General features: G+C 35.9%; 1 protein-coding gene and 1 pseudogene across 1 annotated transcript; both read right to left on the bottom strand.

The window, feature by feature from the left end:
* Positions 1-6,952: 6,952 nt before the first annotated feature.
* On the bottom strand, positions 6,953-7,642 carry LOC149185947 (germin-like protein subfamily 1 member 1 pseudogene; annotated as a pseudogene).
* A 2,230-nt stretch (positions 7,643-9,872) lies between these two features.
* On the bottom strand, positions 9,873-10,964 carry LOC149185948 (uncharacterized). The gene has a single exon (XM_089409184.1). The coding sequence runs from the start codon at positions 10,962-10,964 to the stop codon at positions 9,873-9,875; it is 1,092 nt and encodes a 363-aa protein (XP_089265310.1).
* Positions 10,965-20,304: the final 9,340 nt, after the last annotated feature.

Consider the following 20,304-nt stretch of genomic DNA (forward strand, 5'->3'; position numbering starts at 1 on the left):
AAGCTTCATCGCTTGAAGGAGATCCGTAGAACAATGGGAAAGAAGCTTAAGAAGAAAGCGCCTAAGAAGAAGAAGACATCTAAGAAGAACTATGACAGTAGGAGAATCGATTGGGGACTTTGTGGAGGAAGCACTTCAGATTCAGAATCACTTCAGAATGAATATGAATAAGCAAAAGAACTATTAGCTATGAATTTGTTATCCTCTAGTGATACATTTATCCATCCATTTGAAGATGATGAAAGTGATAGCGAAACAACTGAATTTTCTCTTATGGGTAAGAAAGAAAGATATCAAATAGAGGTAGAATTTAAAAGGCTTACAGACAAAATTAGAGATCAACAAGATCTATTGCACAAAAGGGAATGTATCTGTAAAGAAGAAGTTACCAAACTAAAAGCTCAACTAGAAGAAGGAAACAAGGTAAGGAAGCTATTCAAGGAAAAGGAAGATCAATGTCAAAAGTTGCAGGATGAAGTGACATCATTAAGAAATGAAGTAAACAAAAGGAGCACAACAATCAAGAAACTCAGAGAAAGATCTAGTTACTATGAAAGTCTTGAAGCTACGATCCTCTCGCTAAAAGAAGATCTTGAATAATCAAATAAGCAGAATAAAGAACTACTCCAAGCTCTTGAAAAACAAGAAAATGAAGTTCTTGAATTAAGACATTAGTTGGAAGAAGGAAGAAAAGCTGAAGAAAACATGAAGAAGCAGTATCGTGAAAAGGAAGAGCAACATCAGGTTGAGGTAAATATTCTAAAAGACAACTTAGAAGAAAAGGATAAGCTCTTACGATTTCAAGATAGTACTAAGATCTTGGATGATATTCTTAGTAGTCAAAGGTCTCCTGCTATCAAAACTGGTCTTGGTTTTCATGAATCTATTGAAGGTGAATCTAGTTCAAAAAATAAGACAAGGAACTCTAATGCACAATCTAAAATACTCAATAAGGAGATGAGAGGTCAATCCCATCAACAACCAAGGAAAGAAATTCTTCAAAGAAAATATTTTACTCCTTTGATGAATAATGTCGAATGTTATGTATGTCATAAATTTGGACATGTTGCAACCAAATGAAGAAGTAGAATGGTTCAAGACCATCACATAGAAAGATCATCACGTTCCAGGTACTTTAAGGGATATTGTTTCTCTTGCAATATGTTTTGTCACAAAGTTGTTGATTGCTACAGAAGGAATATGAAACATGTAAGGTGTTATGCATGTAACAAGCTGAGACATATAAAAGGAATGTAGGAACAAAGTACAGGCACCATACCAAAAGGAGAAAACATCATGACACTTGAAGATATGGAAGAAGAAGGAAGTACAACCAGAAAGATGTGGCACAACACAATGTACAGACATAACAAACTTAGAGGAAACTGAAAGTGTAAAACTTCAGTGTTCTCAATCTCATATGCAAGTTTCATAAAGAGAAGTTGCGTATGTACGTGAGTTAGACAATGCACAGTTGCGTATATGTTAGTTTGAGAAAAGCAATGGGACAGGCTCAGGAAAAGGGTCTGATATGATTCAGTCCATTATTTTCTCTGTTTGATAATGGTTACAATCTTTTGATGATGTGTGGAAATGTCTTGATACTTGTAAGATGTTTAGAAGTGTTTTTATCCTAACTTGATGATGATGATGCCTTGATGCTTCTTGCTGATATATGCATGATCAAATCTGAAAGTAAACAAGATGGCACAGGTTCAGGGGGAGCATATACTTTTAATAATGCATTGTTGGCATTATGGTTAGTAGTCTTTGTTGATGATGCTTATATGGCTAAATGATACATCTTGCTATGATATGGTTACAAGTTGTCCATGATAAAATCTCATATGATTCTTGGGGTTACATAGTTGGTGTTCCGATCAGATTTGTGGTTGTTTCTCTGATGATGCATATATGGTGCTCACATGGTGATCTTAATAAGGATAATGAGAAGTATAAAGCTTGAATACACAATTTCAATACTTGATGATGAGTCACTCATATGCTGCTGTCGACATATAATATAGTTATGATGCAGGATTCCTATAGTTCTTGGCACTCACATGGATGAGGATTGTTGTTGTTGATGATATCAAGAAGTCTTGACAAAAGATCTTGAGCTCAAGATACATAGTGCTATATAACGTATGCTAGATACATGGGTGATTAAGCTACATTGTTGGAGACATGATGATGATGAGTTCTTACCTATATGATGATAGGTTGATACTTACATATGTTGATTGATGCAGATGTTCCCAAGTGATGATACATGGATGATATATAAGATCATGCAGATCTTGATGATAAGATGGCTATGGTGTTTTTCACATATGATATAATGTGAATGATTTGTATGTCATATACATAATTCATTCATGGAAGGCTATGATAATGTTCAAAAGGATGAGTTGATATCTATATGCAGACATACTTGTTACAGGTTGATGACTTATACACTAATGGACATACACAAGTTTTTGGTCTGGATGTTGTTGATAGAATGGAGCAGATCATACTGTGTGTATGATAATTTCTGATGACTATCATGGTCTTGTTTAGATGTTTAGTCTTTGTTATAAATTTCATATATATCATTCAATGTAATGGTCATATCAAGACTCATGATGTAATAATTTGTCTCTATCTATTGTAGTCATTTGATGAATCCCTTTTGGTCATATGATGTAATTTGTACCCCCACTATGCATGGGAACGATGACATAATATTTCAGTCATGTATAAACAATTGGTATCTAGTGTATCCCCGCTTGGTTGGATGGATGAGTCAATATTGGTATATCCCCACTTGGTTGGGACATGGATGTATGTATGAGTCTTTGGTGATAGGAATGTCATTTATGATGTATAGAGTCATGTTCTTATTAGAACATCTTTTTGCAGACCTTGCTTATAGTCAGGGGGAGCATGAACAACACACTTCAGTAGAGTAGAGATTTCAACATGTACTCAGAGGGAGCATGGATAGATTGGTACACCTTGGCATATACAAAGGGGAGCTCAATCAGATATTTCAGCAGGTACTCAGGGGGAGTATGGACATCAGAATGTATATCAAGGAAAAGAATATCTTGGTCCGCCCTTTGCCCTTGATGTAAAACGGGGAGAGTGACTTAGTATGGTTGTTGCCATCAAGTCCAAAGGGGGAGATTGTTGGCATTATGATGCATGTGTTGTACATGATGGGAACCCACTTGTAGCAGAACATCTCACTTATATATAACTAGATGAGTCTACAGAAGAGAGATCAGATGTGACAGAATACACGGGATGTAGGGCAGCAAAAAGGAATCAGTTCAGATATAATGAATAATGACAACTCATTAAGATGACAGTTCTTAGTATGGCAAGTTATCTTTGCCATCAAGTCCAAAGGGGGAGATTGTTGGCATTATGATACAGGTGTTGTCCTTGATGGCAACCTTCTACGTAGGTTCCCTTTGATAAAGTTGCGTATACACATGGGTTAGCCGACCAAAAGGTGCATATATGTATACACGCACTTTCATGCAAGGGAAGGCGTTTACATTGGGTTTTGGTCCGTAGTATTTGGACCATGGTATTGTGATCCATGTTATTGGTCCAAGATATCTTGTCCGACGTGTTGACCCCAGGTATTTGGTCCAAGGTATTGGTTCTAAGTGGTTTTGGACCATGGTATTGAGTAAGGCGTAAGACTATAAAAGGAGGAGAAGATCATTGGGCAAAGGCACAGAGAAAGTCTTGAATATTTGATGAAGTATGAGATCCAGTATGCAGGTTATGGATTCATGATGCTTTGCTTGATCTAAGCTAAGGAGGAATCTCAGTGGTTGATGGAGAACAAGATCTAACGATAGATCAAGATCTAATGGCTTGGAATGAATCATCTCTATACGATTTGATCATGTTTATTCTAGATCTGTATACTGACACATGTAATGTTCTGTAAATATTATGATCTCGGTATAACTCAAGTTTGGAATAGCTGCAAATTATGAATGAATATTTACAGATGTATACGCTGGTTGACTATGATAAAAGCGCGTACATACGCAGGTTAGATACATCTAAGTAGCATATACCATATGAACTATGATGTTTAAAGTTACAGGTGGTTCTGGTTGTTGATGAGCTCTGATGACTGTTTACTAGTGTCAGTATTCTGCATATTCAGTTTGGTTGATTGTGTTTAGCTTTAGTGTAGATGGATGAGATCTAATAATGGATCAGGATCATAATGACTTATCTTCATGTTGGCTCACTTTGAGTTCTCCAATCCTATCCCCGCCGTCGAATTCCCTTAAAGATTTTGACGGCCACACTTTCATCCCAAAAGGTTACCTAGCTAGCTACCCCATCACTTTGTATGGAAAAAAGGTAATGGTGGACATAAAATTAGTAGATAAAAAGCTCGACTATAATCTCTTGCTAGGTCACAGTTGGAAGTATGCCATGACAGCCATTGTATCTACTGTCTTTCACATCATCCTATTTCCATTGGATGGAAAGGTAGTTATAGTGGACTAGTTAGGGATTCCTGCCTAGGGCTTCCCTATTGTGGTGGCAGCTCCCTATGCGCAGATCCCTATAAGCTAGGTGTTTTAAAAGTTGTTTTTTTACCGGAAATTATGAGTTCTAAAATTTGTAGTCATTTTTATGCTAGTTTTTTAAACATTACTATTTATAAACAGTGTGATGAAACACTGTGATGCTAGACCAGAAAAATAAAATACTAGATCTGGTTGCTGACACTCATATTTATCCTTGTATATGTAATGATCTGGGTATGTATGAAGTCAGGAAGTGCAACAAAGTTATAAGTAATTAATTAATGACATATATGCTGGTTTGCTTTGGTGAAGTTGTGTATACATGTTGGTTTGACTCTTCCAAGTAGTGTATGCACTCTGATGCATGATTTTTGATGATACAGTTAGATCTGAACACTATTGTAGAGTTCTGTGTTCTGCTTTGTGTTCTCGTGACTGTAGTTTGTTGATAGGGTTTCAGTGATTCAGTATTGGGTGATTCAAAGATTGATGATGCTAGTATTGATTGATTGCGTGCTTCAATGATATTGATGGATCCAGTATGAAAATTGGATGAAACGTGGCCTTCAAATTATGGTTTTGTGCTTCAGGAGTACCTCCTAAGAATGAAATATTGAAACACAATGAGGGAGGATCTAAACTCCTTTAACATTATGTTAAGTTAGTTCCATTTGTTGATGTTAATTTTTTTATGAAGACAATTCAATATTTTACTATGTTCTTTTCAAGATTCATGGGATAGTGTGGTTGTAGATGTTTGCAGTAATATGAAACCAATTTAATGTCTGACGATGTTGTTTCATTTATCATGAGGAAAAGTGTGGATAGTTAGAGAAAAAATCCCTTATCTATAAAAGGACACCTCCTAAATATAAATTAAAAAATAATTCTTCAAGTGGGATATCTAAATATAGAGATAGATTTGAATATCTAGGTAAACAATTAAGGAAATGTTGGAAATGTGGTAAATCTAGGAATTGTAGAAAGGATTTCAGAATCACTTGCAAGCAAGTGAAGTCTCACCTAAGCATAGATGATGATGGACTACAGGAACTTCGACAACTTTGTAGTGATGAAGAGGATGTAGATTCTACACTTGTCATTAGTCTTTATTGAGTTCAAATAGAAAATTTAGGTATACCCATATTATCCATATTAAATACATTATCTCTTATTATTTATGTGAGTTTTGCATGAGATTACAACTATCACAACTTATCATCATAATATAGATCAACTATGCAAGAACATCAAACAACATCATCCAAAACCTTGACAACTTTGCAGTGATGAAGGGGATGTAGATTCTACACTTGTCATTAGTCTTTATTGAGTCCGAGTAGAAAATCTATCTATATCCATATTAAATACATTAGCTTTCATTATTTATGTGAAGTTTGCATGAGATTACAACTATCACAACTTATCATCATAATATAGATCAATTATGTGAGAAAATCAAATATTACTATAGGTAGTAATTATTACCATGGGAAAAAGCCCACAATCTAAGCCTAACATCTTTCCCTATTTTCTACATTTTGAGCGCTTATGTTTAGCCAACTTTCCTTTATACTTCTACTAGTGCACCTATGCACACATCCCAAACCTTTTCCTCAAAATATTACTCCAGCAATACAAATTTTCATTGATTTAATTCCTTAAGTGAGACAAGTACCCAAGACTCCTCATTCTAGTTGAGATTCTGAGGTATAAATATCAAAAATTGACCAAGTGAAGCCAATATCTCACATTGTCATTAGATAAGCAAAATAATTAAGTTTTAAAACCATGTATGGACATTGACTTTGTATTAATGCTGTTTACAATGGAAAATGCATCAACTACCTTCATTTTCTTAATGACTGATATCTTTACAAAGTATTAGAAGTGAATAGAATAGCATTAGCAACACCTAATATTGCTACTACAAAGGCTAAAAGAGCATTGATTATATGGTAATATTTTCAGCACATATTCTTTTCATTATAATAAGATCCATTAATTGAGATATATAGTTTGGAAAGTTGATTACCTTTGGAACCTATCCAAGATCATTTAAGCTATAGGGGATGGTTAATTGAGCTATGGGAATAAAAGAGGTAATAGAAAATACAATCAACTTGGTTCGGATCACAACTTGACAGAAATGGTTATAGAAAATATTCACTTGGTAAACTCTTCTTTTGATGCAAGATGAAAAAGGAATCCAAGGTGGAAGATGTATGGAACGACTTTCCATTAATAGACTGTAAAATCACTTAAAATGACATATTTCTCGATTCAACATATTTGAAAATAACATATTTCTAGGGTTAAAAAACACTACATAGTAGAGATGCATGATTCACACAGCTTATTGCAAAACACGGGTAGCGGAAGTATTACGTATGACTGTTTCAGGTGCCTCCCAGACTCTTTCTGATTTGCTCCGCCTCCTGTAAACTAATGGAGAATGATTTGGCCAAGACTTCTTGGGGAATGCCCGGACTGGAAGCGAAAGAGGCGGAGGGGACCATTAAAAACCCCGGATTTTGACTGTTGAACGCGACCAATATAAACGCATTATTTGTTCCCACGTTTTGAGCGTAGTGCAGGGTTCCTTTAGGGACCACGAACACATCGCCCGTTTCAAGCTTTTGAGAGAAGAGTCTGTTAGTAGAGGTATCGACGAAGCCAAATGATACAGTCCCTTGCACTACGTAGACAATTTCGCTGGCTCTGGGATGGACATGAGGAGGAAATGCCCCTCCAACAGCCATGTCTACGCGAACCATCATTAATCCAAGAGTGTTGAGGCCTGGCATGTTCAGTGAAGATGCCGCAACGGTGCTAGTTCCTAAGGGATTTTGGGATATGTTCCCTGGGTTGCGCAGGTCTGAAGTCATGAAGTGTTTAGCAGAAACTTGATTGGGATTTAGGCAGGGCCTTCCATTGATAAAAACAGAGGGCTTGGTATCTGCTACGCAGAAGTCCTGCAACGCATCTGGATCTCCATTGATTCTCTCAATTGCCATCAAGAAACCTAAGACGAAGAGGATGCTCACAGTGGATTTGCGCTTGGACAACATTGATGCGACAAAAGCCATGGTAAATTGTCACTAACCAGTTCAACCAAACAGAGGAAATCTATTTACCGAGGAAATCTATTGTTCGCTTAGCTTGTATACAGAGATATATAAAGTGTATATAAATTTGACTGGGTCAAGTTATTAGTGGTTTTTGAGCTCTAGGTTTATGAAAATTCATGGTATTGACCCGTGGTATTCATGTGTAATATGTGGAAATTAAACGAACCTACATCCATTTTCACTCACCATCAAATCTCTTAAAATTTAAATCTCTTTTACAGTGTGATCCCTTTTAGCCTCCCATAAAATCAGGGTATGTAATTGTTCTCTCAGCCCTCCATAAAATCAGGATATGTAATTGTTTTAATTAAAATTCTGTTATCTAAATGCTTTATTTATATTTTAATAAGGTAGTCTGATTTATAGAAGAAATGGTCTTTTTTTAACAGTAATTTTCTGGTTAATTTTAATTAAAATCTGACAGAAATTTTTGAAAACTTGAATTTAAGTTGTTTAAATTATACAATTAAAATGTCCCAAAAATCTATTTTAAATCACAAAACATCACAATCATCCCAAAAACCATTTCTTAATTAAACTACCTATTTTAATAGGTAAACAATTTCATGATACATTTTGATAGAAATTTAGTCAAAACCATATCTAAAATACATAACAAATATAACAATATCTAAACAAATATAACAAATAAAAATTGAAAAAATATTTAGATAAATTATGGGTCACATTGTAATTAATCGTACTATGAAAATAGTCAAAATTTTAACCCTTTTTTCAGAAGAAGAAAAAACGATGGATTTATATTAAATGGATTGATCCAGTTTATCGTTAAAGATGTATATAACATTTATATTTGAGTTGTGAGAATAAATTCAAAATTTCCTCATAATTTATTTTTATATAAAAAAATATATGGAATAATTTTTTTTTAATAGGGATTTATTAAAATTTAAAATATATTTTTGAATTTATAAATAGATTGAGCACTCTGAAAAACCCCAAAAGCATTCAAATTATGTACACTAAACAATTTAAATTCAAGTTTTAAAAAATCTAGTCAAATTTTGATTAAAATTAATAAGAAAAAAATCTTTAAAAATTCTATTTCATCTATAAGTTAGGCTATGCCTAAAAAGGAGATACCTACCTCTTTGATTTTAAAATTCTTAAAGAATTCTATTTCTTTTATAAATTAAACTATGCCTAAAAAATATATACTACCTCTTTGATTTTGAAATTCTTAGAGACAGGCATAAAATAATAATAATAATAATATTGTTTAACTCAAAATGTTTGAAAATAATAAACTGTGATAATATGTTATTATAATACTAAATATCTTTCTATAACTTATAGTACTCAATATTAATTTTTTTTCCCCGGGAAAAAGTCGTAATTTCTATTAGTATTAAGAAATTACATTTTGTAGATGCCTAACCATATTCATATGGAGGAGCAGTGCCTGTCAAGTTCACAGTCTATAAATCTGGCAAGAGAAAACAAGTTGACTCCACGCAGGGAACACTACCAAAACAGTGATAATAGCAATGATCAAAATTGTGTCCATGCTCTACCTAGAGAGCTATATATAAACTGATAATATCAAAAAAAATAAGAGCTGTACTCATGACTAGACAGTAGAAATATATACATGCTATAAACAAAAATGGTACTCAAGTGTTTGGGCTTTATAGCCCATCTCCCATATGATCATCAAAAGGTCTGTGGTAGTGCTGGTAGAATGTTCCGTCGATTTCCTCCTGAATCAACCAATCATCTCCTTGTCTGTGCGCTGCCTCTTTGGAAAGCTGGTCGGCGACGGTGTTCTGTTCCCTGTAAATGTGTCGACAGACAAATGATTCAAAGGAAGCAATCAGTCTTTTAGCTTCATCTAAAATGTGTCTCAATGAAAATGCATGACAATGAGATGCATCATTCAGCCAATTGCAAACAATTTTAGAGTCTCCAAACAGCTGTAGGTGTCTGCACTGTTTATGAATAGCAAAGTGTATGATGTGTTTAGCCGTGCACAGTTCAGCAAAGTTATTGGTGCCTCTGCCTAGTTTTATTTGTATCTTGTAGCAATGCATTTCATTGAGATAAAGTATGGCTCCTCCCCCACAGCCCGCATCTTGTGCCGAGCCATCAAAGTATGCCCAAGGCTTAGATTTGTCGATGATCGCAGGTCTAATGATGCGAGGTGGGGCAGAGGATTCCTCTTCAGGTATCATGTTAAAATCAGCAATCGTATGGTGTAAGATTGTGGGCCAGTGATGCGAGGTGGGGCAAAGGATTCCTCTTCAGGTATCATGTTAAAATCAGCAATCGTATGGTGTAAGATTGTGGGCCAGTGTGGGGATTTGAGATTAAAAATGGCCTGATTGCGCGCGATCCATACTGCCCAGCAGGCCAGCAGAGGAATGTTGATGGATTTCCCGGTGTGATTCTGGCACCAGTTATTCCATGCTTCCATGAGGTTATTACCTTGCCAATTTTTCAAGTGCGGATAGTGAGAGGTGAGGGATTGCCAAAACTGTAGAGTAGTGCTGCATTTTAAGAACAGATGATCTGTGCTTTCTTCCTCCCCTTGGCATAAGTGGCAACGAAAAGGTCCATAAAAGGATCTCTTCATGAGATTGGTGCCTGTAGGGATTTTGTCGAAAAGAATGTTCCACATCAATAATCGCGTGCGAGGAGCTGACTTAAGTTTCCAGAGCGCTTTCCAGGTGGGGTGTATATCCGGGGGCCTGTAAGATTCCATGAGCCTTAAGTATCCTAACTTCGGGGTGTATGCTCCATGCTTGGAAAAGGCCCAGATGATCTCGTCAGGTCCTTCTGTGAGCCTGATGTGAGCTTGTGTGAGAGCATCCGTATACTCCAACCATTCGCGTTGCCACTGTTCAGGAATTTCTAACACTTGAGCGGTAGTCCATGCCTGATGGAGGAAGGAGGAATTTTCATTATCTCCAATGTGCTTAATGTGCGTAACCCCTCTGTCTTGAAGGTGCCTTATAAGGTCAGCTGATAACCTGTGGGCATTGCCACAGCCGACCCACGGGTCCAGACCAATGCGCACTGCATTACCTTCCCTAATGCGCCAAGTGATTCCTTCTCGTAGTAGAGGTAAGGTGCCAATAACCGCTTTCCAGATATTGGAAATGTTTTGGTTAGTTCCTTGCTGTGTACAGATCCAGTCCAAAACATTCTGAGGCTTGATATATTTAACATATGCAACTCGAGTCCAAAGACCATTTGAGGTGAGAAGCTGCCACCCAAGTTTGGCTGCTAATGCTCTGGAGAATAGGTCGAGCCTCTTCATACCCCATCCTCCCCAGCGTTTGGGTTTGGCGATGGTATCCCATTTGACCCAGGCGAAGAGTCTCCCCGGTGACCTTTCCAAAGAAATCTGCAACAAATACTTTGTAGTCTATTTAGTATGCCCTTTGGTATCGAGGCTAGGGCCATCCAATCAATATTAATTATATAAGATCCATCTTAATTACGGATCTAACATGACCTGAGAAGGATCAAATTTCTTTATTTCCAAATTTTTTAGAGTGAAAAATAGAATATGTTATTTTTCATTATTTAAATTGTATTTTTTATTGTTAAATAGAGTATATATAGCACCAAATAAAAATTTTAACCATAATTTTTATTCTATATATAGATATATATGATATCGACATAAATTAGTGAACATAGATCTTCAAATAGATTATTTATATCTCCCGTTGAAATATTTTTGAAATGTATAAAAAATAAACATGTGATTGATACATTTTTTTTACTTCTAATTACTTTACAACATATTCATTTTTTTAATTATAGTCCACAATATTTTTGTTATTTAGAACATAATTTTTATTTATTTCTTATTTCTTACTTTAAAGGGGGATGGATGGATAGACTAACTTACACTTTGCTCAATAAATATTTTTATAGATTGAGTTTAGATTAATGATTTTTTACTATCAATAAAATATTATGCAATTATTTTTTTATATTTTCTGAATTCAAGCTTTTGTTATCCATACTTGAATTATTGAGAAAACTTTCAACAAAAATCACATAGGAGATGTTTTGTAGGCTTTCAAACTTTATTTTAAAACAATTTATAATTTATTTTATATGGATTATATTTTTATTAAATATTTATTTATCATTTGTTAATAAATTATTAAGAATATTTTAATTGTGTATCCATTCACCATCAATATAAAGTTTGGTGATCATTATTAATTTATCAGAACTTATGATCCGTTAATAATTTGTTTGACAATAATATACACATTAATATATATAATCAACATAGATTCATTCTAAGCACTGGTTTAACGTGGGCCGAGAGGGATGAGCATTTGTAAGTCCATAAAAATTTTGTTGGATTTGCACAAAACAACATATACCTAAAAAAATATTAAGCTATAAAATATTAAGACCACTGTTAGCATATTCCGACACATAGGAAATAGTTAAGTACAACCTGGTCTAGTATAGAGTTAGGTAAAGTGTGTTTCCTTACCTTGTACATTTTGTAACTTACAATCCGACGGTCACGATATGTAGTGATTCGACGGTTCATTCTCTCCTCGGTATTACCGACACTTGATCCATGGCTTAACACCCGATTGGTCCATGATTTCTATTTAAAGCGCATGGAGGGTCATTTGTAGGGTAATCCGTCTATGAGAGAAGCATATGTAAATTTTCATTCTTTTATTAATAAATTGCCTAAAGTGGCCGCGTTGGCTCAGGCCGTGGACTGTTTCCCTCTTTGAGGGTTTTAACCACGTCAAAATACTGGTGTATTGATCTCTGATCTGTTTGTGAGCAGTGTCCTTTGGTGTTCTGTCTGAGGAACTTACCCTGTAAATTTCTACATGGTATCACAGCTATTTGAAGGCCGCGTTCGTTGGTGATCCAAATCTGAAGCCGGTAGAACTGCATTCGACTATCATTTCCTAGATCTACTGTTTCTGACTGCTTTCGAGCCGAGAGGACTGCTTTTTTGTGTTGGGAGCATTTGTTCTAGTGAGGAACCCCTTTCGTTTCACGCGAAAAGGTTTCCAGTAGCCCTAGTTGCATCATTTTTAAGATCTGGAGGGAAACAAAGCTTTCTCAAAGCAAGCACGCAACCCAAAGCATCAACCCCCCGCTCTCTCTCTTTCTCTCTCTCTCAAACTTTTTGTATAGCTCACTTGGTGCAAAGCTATCATCGGCGACTTCATCAATTTTTTTTTCAAAAAGCCATAACTTCTTCATTCGGAAGTCGTTTTCAAAACCGTTTTTTTTTAAACAGCCTAATTTTTCGAGATCTTTCCATTGGTTCACTTAGTTTCAGCATCTATAGCTTCAGTTTTTTTTTTTAAATGGAAAGCCCGTGCCAAGTTATTCTTGACAGCACCAACTACTTCCAATGGTGGTCCTACATTGTGGATTTACTTAGAAGTAAAGGTCTTTATAGAATAGCCACAGGCCAAGAGACCAAACCGAAAGATGAAGACAAGGCAGCTAAATGGGAAAATAGGCAAGACCAAACACGTGGGTTGATAGGGATGTTTATTTCTCTAGATCTTAGATTCCATATTGCAGAACTTGATACTCGTGATGAAGCACTGCAACAGATTACTAAAGTCTTTGGAATTAAAAATGAACTTAAAGCCCATCAACTTGAAAATGAATTTCTTACATTGGACCCCAATAATTTTTCTTGCATTGAAGATTTTTTGTCCAAGTTCAAGACCCTTAGACTTCTCTTGGAAGGTGTTAAGGTTAAGAAAGAAGATAGTAGCCTTATCTACTCCATTCTTACTAAGTTGGGACCAGCCTATTCTGTCGACACATAACACATTGGAGGAGAGAGGAAATCGCTTTATCGGCGGGTAATCCTCCTGCAAGTGGCTAGTGTGATATCATTGTTGACCGTAGGATCAAGTGTTCCTTGATCAAACAGTGGAGGATTGCTAATAGTTTCACATCGCAATATTTCATGATTGAATGAACCTTGAGTTAAAAGAAAATGCGATTTATGATATGGCTATTAACCGTCGGATTGGGTAGCAAATCAATGACGGAGATTGAATCTAGTAAGGCTTGGGCCTGAGTGGACCTGAGAATTTTATCAAAACGAGCTAAGTTCATTTGAGTTCCTGCGGATGAATGGGTTAAGTTGTGATACAATGCAACATTTTTCGATTTGGTGGAGTGCAATAGATGGTGGAGGTTGAATGCGATAAAGGTGAGTGTCAGGAAATGTGCCAAGATTGTGGATTGGCAGAAAGGTAAGGTTAAGTGTGTTTTATGGTATATTTCTATTATATGAGGTTATAATAGAAATAAAATGAATGAAAAGGTTAAATAGAGTTAAACAAAGTTAAAGAGTGGGGTTTGGTTAATATGCATAGGGTATAGATTAACTAAAGTTTATGAGGTTGAGTAAGGTTCCAATCGAAGGTTAATTGAGGGTGAGACTATTGAATAGTAAAATAAACGTTTCTGCATAAAACTTAATTAAGAAAATTAAACCTTGTTTAAGAAGGTTTTCATTGGGGAGCAAGTGATTAAGGCTTGGGACTAGTGACATGCAATTTAATTTGCATAATGTGGGTATTGTCGGCTTAGCTCGACATCATTTTGGTATCAGAGCAGAATTGTGGTTGAAACATTTGGTATCAAAGCAACACAAAGAAATTCTATGTGAAAAATTCTTTGAGAAAAATTAGAACAGATTTATGTTTTAAGATGTGTATGAAGGCAATAGATCATATTCTAATCTGACAAACAATCGACACACAGAGATAATGTGTAGCAGAACTTGCAGATGAAAGGAAACATAGGACAATCAATTCAAAGTGCAGGTGAATGGTAGAACAAGATCATGCAGAGGTCTTGAAGGTGAGATGATATGTTTTGTTTTAATTTGATTTGAAGATTGGAGAGTTTGTGGTTTTTATATTGATGCATAGGTAGCATCATAAGAAGGTGAGAAGATTGCATCAACCTAGAGCAAGGAGTGCTCAATTGGTTCCAAAGGAGAGAAATAGAGAGATGCCAAAATAGTAAGCTCAGAGGAGAGAAGCTTAGTGAGGCATATGTAGCAAGAAGGAGACTTGTTATTTCAGAGGTATTGTTGCAACTCATAAAGGCAATTCCACAAAGGATGTGGGTAGAATTGCTAAGTAATGAAGGAAGCTGATAAGACCTTCTAAGTGAAAGAAGAGGTGGTTAGAACCAAGTATTTCTATATGATTGAAATAAAAGAGGAGAGGTGTGTTCTTAAAAGATGCAGATAAGTTGAAGCCTAGAAGGAGCAGAGAGAAGTGCTCAAAAGAGACTTCAAGGATAGAGAACCAAGGGCTTGCCAAAAGACCAAGTACAGAGGAAAGCTTGGTGAGGTAAGTGGTAGCAGGGAGGAGTTGTTGTTGTACACACTTTAGTGAAGCTCATAGTAAGTGAGTAAGGAGCTCATGAAGATAAGATGAAGGAGAGAGGAAATCGCTTTATCGGCGGGTAATCCTCGTGCAGGTGGCTGGTGTGATATCATTGTTGACCGTAGGATCAAGTGTTCGTTGATCAAATGGTGGAGGATTGCTGATAGTTTCACATCGCAATATTTCATGACTGAATGAACCTTGAGTTAAAAGAAAATGTGATTTACGATATGGCTATTAACCGTCGGATTGGGTAGCAAATCAATGACGGAGATTGAATCTAGTAAGGGTTGGGCCTGAGTGGACCTGAGAATTTTATCAAAACGAGCTAAGTTCATTTGAGTTCCTGCGAATGAATGGGTTAAGTTGTGATACAATGCAACATTTGTCGATTTGGTGGAGTGCAATAGATGGTGGAGGTTGAATGCGATAAAGGTGAGTGTCAGGAAATGTGCCAAGATTGTGGATTGGCAGAAAGGTAAGGTTAAGTGTGTTTTATGGTATATTTCTATTATATGAAGTTATAATAGAAATAAAATGAATGAAAAGGTTAAATAGAGTTAAATAAAGTTAAAGAGTGGGGTTTGGTTAATATGCATAGGGTATAGATTAACTAAAGTTTATGAGGTTGAGTAATGTTCCAATAGAAGGTTAATTGAGGGTGAGACTATTGAATAGTAAAATAAACGTTTCTACATAAAACTTAATTAAGAAAATTAAACCTTGTTTAAGAAGGTTTTCATTGGGGAGCAAGTGATTAAGGCTTGGGACTAGTGACATGCAATTTAATTTGCATAATGTGGGTATTGTCGGCTTAGCTCGACATCATTTTGGTATCAGAGCAGAATTGTGGTTGAAACATTTGGTATCAAAGCAACACAAAGAAATTCTATGTGAAAAAATTCTTTGAGAAAAATTAGAACAGATTTATGTTTTAAGATGTGTATGAAGGCAATAGATCAGATTCTAGTCTGACAAACAATCGGCACACAGAGATAATGTGTAGCAGAACTTGTAGATGCAAGGAAACAGAGGACAATCAATTCAAAGTGCAGGTGAATGGTAGAACAAGATCATGCATAGGTCTTGAAGGTGAGATGATATGTTTTGTTTTAATTTGATTTGAAGATTGGAGAGTTTGTGGTTTTTGCATTGATGCATAGGTAGCATCATAAGAAGGTGAGAAGATTGCAGCAACCTAGAGCAAGGAGTGCTCAATTGGTTCCAGAGGAGAGAACTAGAGAGATGCCAAAATACTGAGCTCAGAGGAGAGAAGCTTAGTGAGGCATATGTAGCAAGAAGGAGACTTGTTATTTCAGAGGTATTGTTGCAACTCATAAAGGAAATTCCACAAAGGATGTGGGTAGAATTTCTAAGTAATGAAGGAAGCTAATAAGACCTTCTAAGTGAAAGAAGAGGTGGTTAGAACCAAGTATTTCTATATGATTGAAATAAAAGAGGAGAGGTGTGTTCTTAAAAGATGCAGATAAGTTGAAGCCTAGAAGGAGCAGAGAGAAGTGCTCAAAAGAGACTTCAAGGATAGAGAACCAAGGGCTTGCCAAAAGACCAAGTACAGAGTAAAGCTTGGTGAGGTAAGTGGTAGCAGGGAGGAGTTGTTGTTGTACACACTTTAGTGAAGCTCATAGTAAGTGAGTAAGGAGCTCATGAAGATAGAGATGAAGGAGAATATGACTACTGATAGTCATAACAGAGGTTCTCAGGGAAACCACAATAGAAGAAAAGTGTAGAAGGAAGATGCCAAGGCGAATGGCAATAGAATGAGTCAAGAGGAAATTGACAAAGAGATTGTTGAGATGAAGGAACAACTCGATTCTTTAATGATGATACTTGAGGAAAACCAAAGACTAGGTTGGGTATTAAAGTAGAAGCCAATGAAGTGGTCTAAGTTACAAAGAAGGATACAATAGAAGCAAGTAAAGTGGCTGATGGAAAAACTCAGAGAAGCTGAGTTGGAAATGGAAGATTCTATTTGTGAACCAGAGCAGGGTGAAGTTATGGGTGAAGAAGAAGGAATTATTGATGATTTTCTGAATTGTTCGACAAATGTAGACCATTAAGAGAATGTAAAACCTTATATTGTTGAATATAATAATTTTTATGTGATTACAGGTGTTGCAGAGGATGAGAAATCTTTTGAAGTTGTCAAAAGTATGGAAGAGTGTCGTTCAGAAGATAATAACTCCGAAGTAAAGAATGATGGAGAATGTCTCTTGAATGAAAAAAGAAGTGAATTATTGCAGCAAAAACAATTTAGTAATACATTGATGTTTGAAGCTATGACAACACAGGAAAAATTTCTTGTGAAAGGAGATGAAATTCAGTCTAAAAAACTGATATGTAAAACAACATTTGAGACTGTTGAACCTTGTAATTTTCAAATTGATAATTTGTGTATAAATGCAGGAGTCGTAAGTAATGATGATGTACTTATGAAGTGTCACAGAGAACTCGAATTGTTGGAGTATTTGCTGGGAAATTCAAAGTATGACAGTGTGACTGTAGAGGAAGGAGTTCACTACAATGGACAAGATTACAAAGACATCATTAGAGCATATGATGTGGAGGGGAGACGAACTGATAGTCTTGAGAGTACATTAGAGAGTTCTTTAGATAATTCTTTAAAGAGGTTGAATCAACATACTAATGTGCTGATAGAAGAGGTGAAATCAGAGTAGGATACTGAAGTGTTGCCAAAGGAAGAAGAGGCACTAAGGCCTTATGTTTTTTATTTTAATAATTGTTTTGTGGGTACAGTTTTAGTTGCAGACGCTGGAGGAAATTTGGCACAAATGAGAAGCCAAGTAAAGACAGTAGAAGAGAATTCTATGGAAGAATTTAATCCATGGAACATAGATGTTAAATTGTTATAGAGAATGGTGGAATGTCAGGATTCAATCCAGAAAGAGATAATCATGAAAGAGGGTAAGGGTGAAAGGGTGGTAGTAAAAATGAAAATTCAGTAATTAAGGGTTGAAGGCAATCAACAGACAAAGGATGTGCTGGAGATGGAGATTGAAGAATTATGGAAGTTAATGACGAAACAGTCTAGAATGAGGGAAACAACAACAGGAAGGATTATCAACCAAAACTTGAACCTGATCGACAAGGAGAGAAAGATGAAACAGAAGACAATAAACAGTAGCAAAGGTGCAGACCTTTTGGACAACTACAAACTAAAGTTTGGGACCCTCAAGGTTTCTATCAACATATGAAGATACATGATCAGGCGATCATGAATATTTTATACTTTGGGAGTGTGATGCAGGAGCATTCAACTTAGAAGAATCATTATATTTTAGTAGATATAGGGAGGTCTTGTGTTTTACGGAAGTTGGTTTCGTAAGTGTTGAATTAATGTAATTATTAAGGTTTTGAGTAGTTTTAATGGGAGAAGCTAGAATAGGGATTTAATTAAGTATAGTGAGGCATATTCGTAAATGTTCTCGAATGTAGGAGAACATGAGAGATTTAGGATAGGTAGACATAGGAGGGTCTTGTGTTTTAAGGATGTTGGTTTCGTAAGTGTTGAATTAATGTAATTATTAAGGTTTTGAGTGGTTTTAATGGGAGAAGCTAGAATAGGGATTTAATTAAGTATATTGAGGCATATTCATAAATGCTCCCAAATGTAGGAGAACATGAGAGACTGGGAGATTTGAAAATTAATTGTAAAACTTAGATTAAGAGTTAGTTCATGATTTTGTGGATTAGAGAGGATCCTTAGAGGTAAGGAAGATATTTTAGGATTTTGTTGAGAAGTTTATGGATATAACCAAGAATTGGTTGTAGAATACTTCTGTATAAATGTAAGCCAAAAAGGCAAAGAAAGAGTTACCTAGCTAGTCAAGTTAGTTAGTTAGGGCATTAGAGTGTGAAGAGATTTGATTGTAAGCCTATGGGAAGATTGTGAAACAAAGGCCACTTATTAGAATATCAAGCCAGAGAGAGAGAGATACTCTTATGTAAATATATATTTATCAGTACAAAGAATTAGATTCTAAATTATGTGTGTTACACAAAAATATCATCACCATGATTATTTGCAGTCAGTATGGGTCTATCATCACTTGAACTATCCTCATAAGCAAGTCTCAGACCTCAGCTCTTCAAGTCAAGCTTTGAAAATGAGAGAAAGACATTAAAAATCAACAAAGCTCTTGTTCCTCACTTTCTCTCACTATTGCCTGCGGTCCCGCACCCCCTGTTTACAAAAACTATGGACCTGCCCGCTCTGTCCCTAAAGGAGTGGGTGCAGACCCCTGTGAAAGTCAAAAAGGCACAAGTTTATTCTAAAAAAACTCACTTTGGGTTAATTCTAGATGATTCTAGAAGGAATTTTGACATGGATTGGTCTCTCTTAGGTGGTTCATGCATCCCAAAAGAGAAGGAGCTAATCCCTTGATGAGAGGAGCTATCCCTTTGAAGGAGGGCCTTATCCCTTTGAAGGAGGACCTAGTAACTTCCCTCCATTGCACTATAAATTAAGGCATTGGGCTGGTTGCTAGGGAGGTTAGAAGCTGAACATTTTTGAGGGTAAATGATGGTGGAATTGAGACTTCCTAGTTAAGCTTGAGAGGAGAGATCACATACCTTTTTGGCTTCATTGGGAAGAGAGTGAAACTTGTCAAAGTAGAGGAGACTTCTTGTTGGACCCTGGGAGGAGCTTGTACAGCATCAAGGCACAGGTTGTAAAGTTCTTCTTTGATTTGAATTAATACAATCAGATTCATTTTTCTCAACAAATTGTCTTGTGTCATTTGTTTCATGAATTCCTTGATCTTCATGTTAAATATGCTTTATGATATTGGATTTTCAGGTGTTATTTAATTTGTTTTCTTGTTTGTGTTTGCAGATTCGCAACGAGGGAGCTCATTTGGATCAAAGGAGCGAGACTTCCACAAACTTGCATTGGACCCAAGGTAGGCCTAAAACACTTGTTTGCCTTTGTTTATAAATGAATATTTAGAGAAAGATAGTTTTTGATTGGCTTGCTTGTCACTAGATATCGTTAGATTCTAGGAAGGTCTATCTTGTCCACGAGATCGACTCATTCCATGTGACAAAATGGCAACTCCGCTGGGGAGCTTGATTTTTTCCTTTTTTTTACTTTGACCTGAGAAACGGTGATTTTGTTTCTATTTTTGGCTTGTTGTGTGTGGAATTGGGTAGATTTAGTAGATCCAGGACTATTTTTTGTTTTTCATA

This window comes from Pinus tabuliformis, chromosome 3_1 (assembly GCF_031772625.1).
Source record: "Pinus tabuliformis cultivar Carrire ecotype Pingquan chromosome 3_1, CPIR1, whole genome shotgun sequence".
Taxonomy (NCBI): Eukaryota; Viridiplantae; Streptophyta; class Pinopsida; order Pinales; family Pinaceae; genus Pinus; species Pinus tabuliformis.

What these genes read in the sequence shown, in the direction of transcription:
- LOC149185948 (XM_089409184.1), bottom strand. Translation starts at nt 10,964, where the DNA reads ATGAAGAGGCTCGACCTATTCTCCAGAGCATTAGCAGCCAAACTTGGG.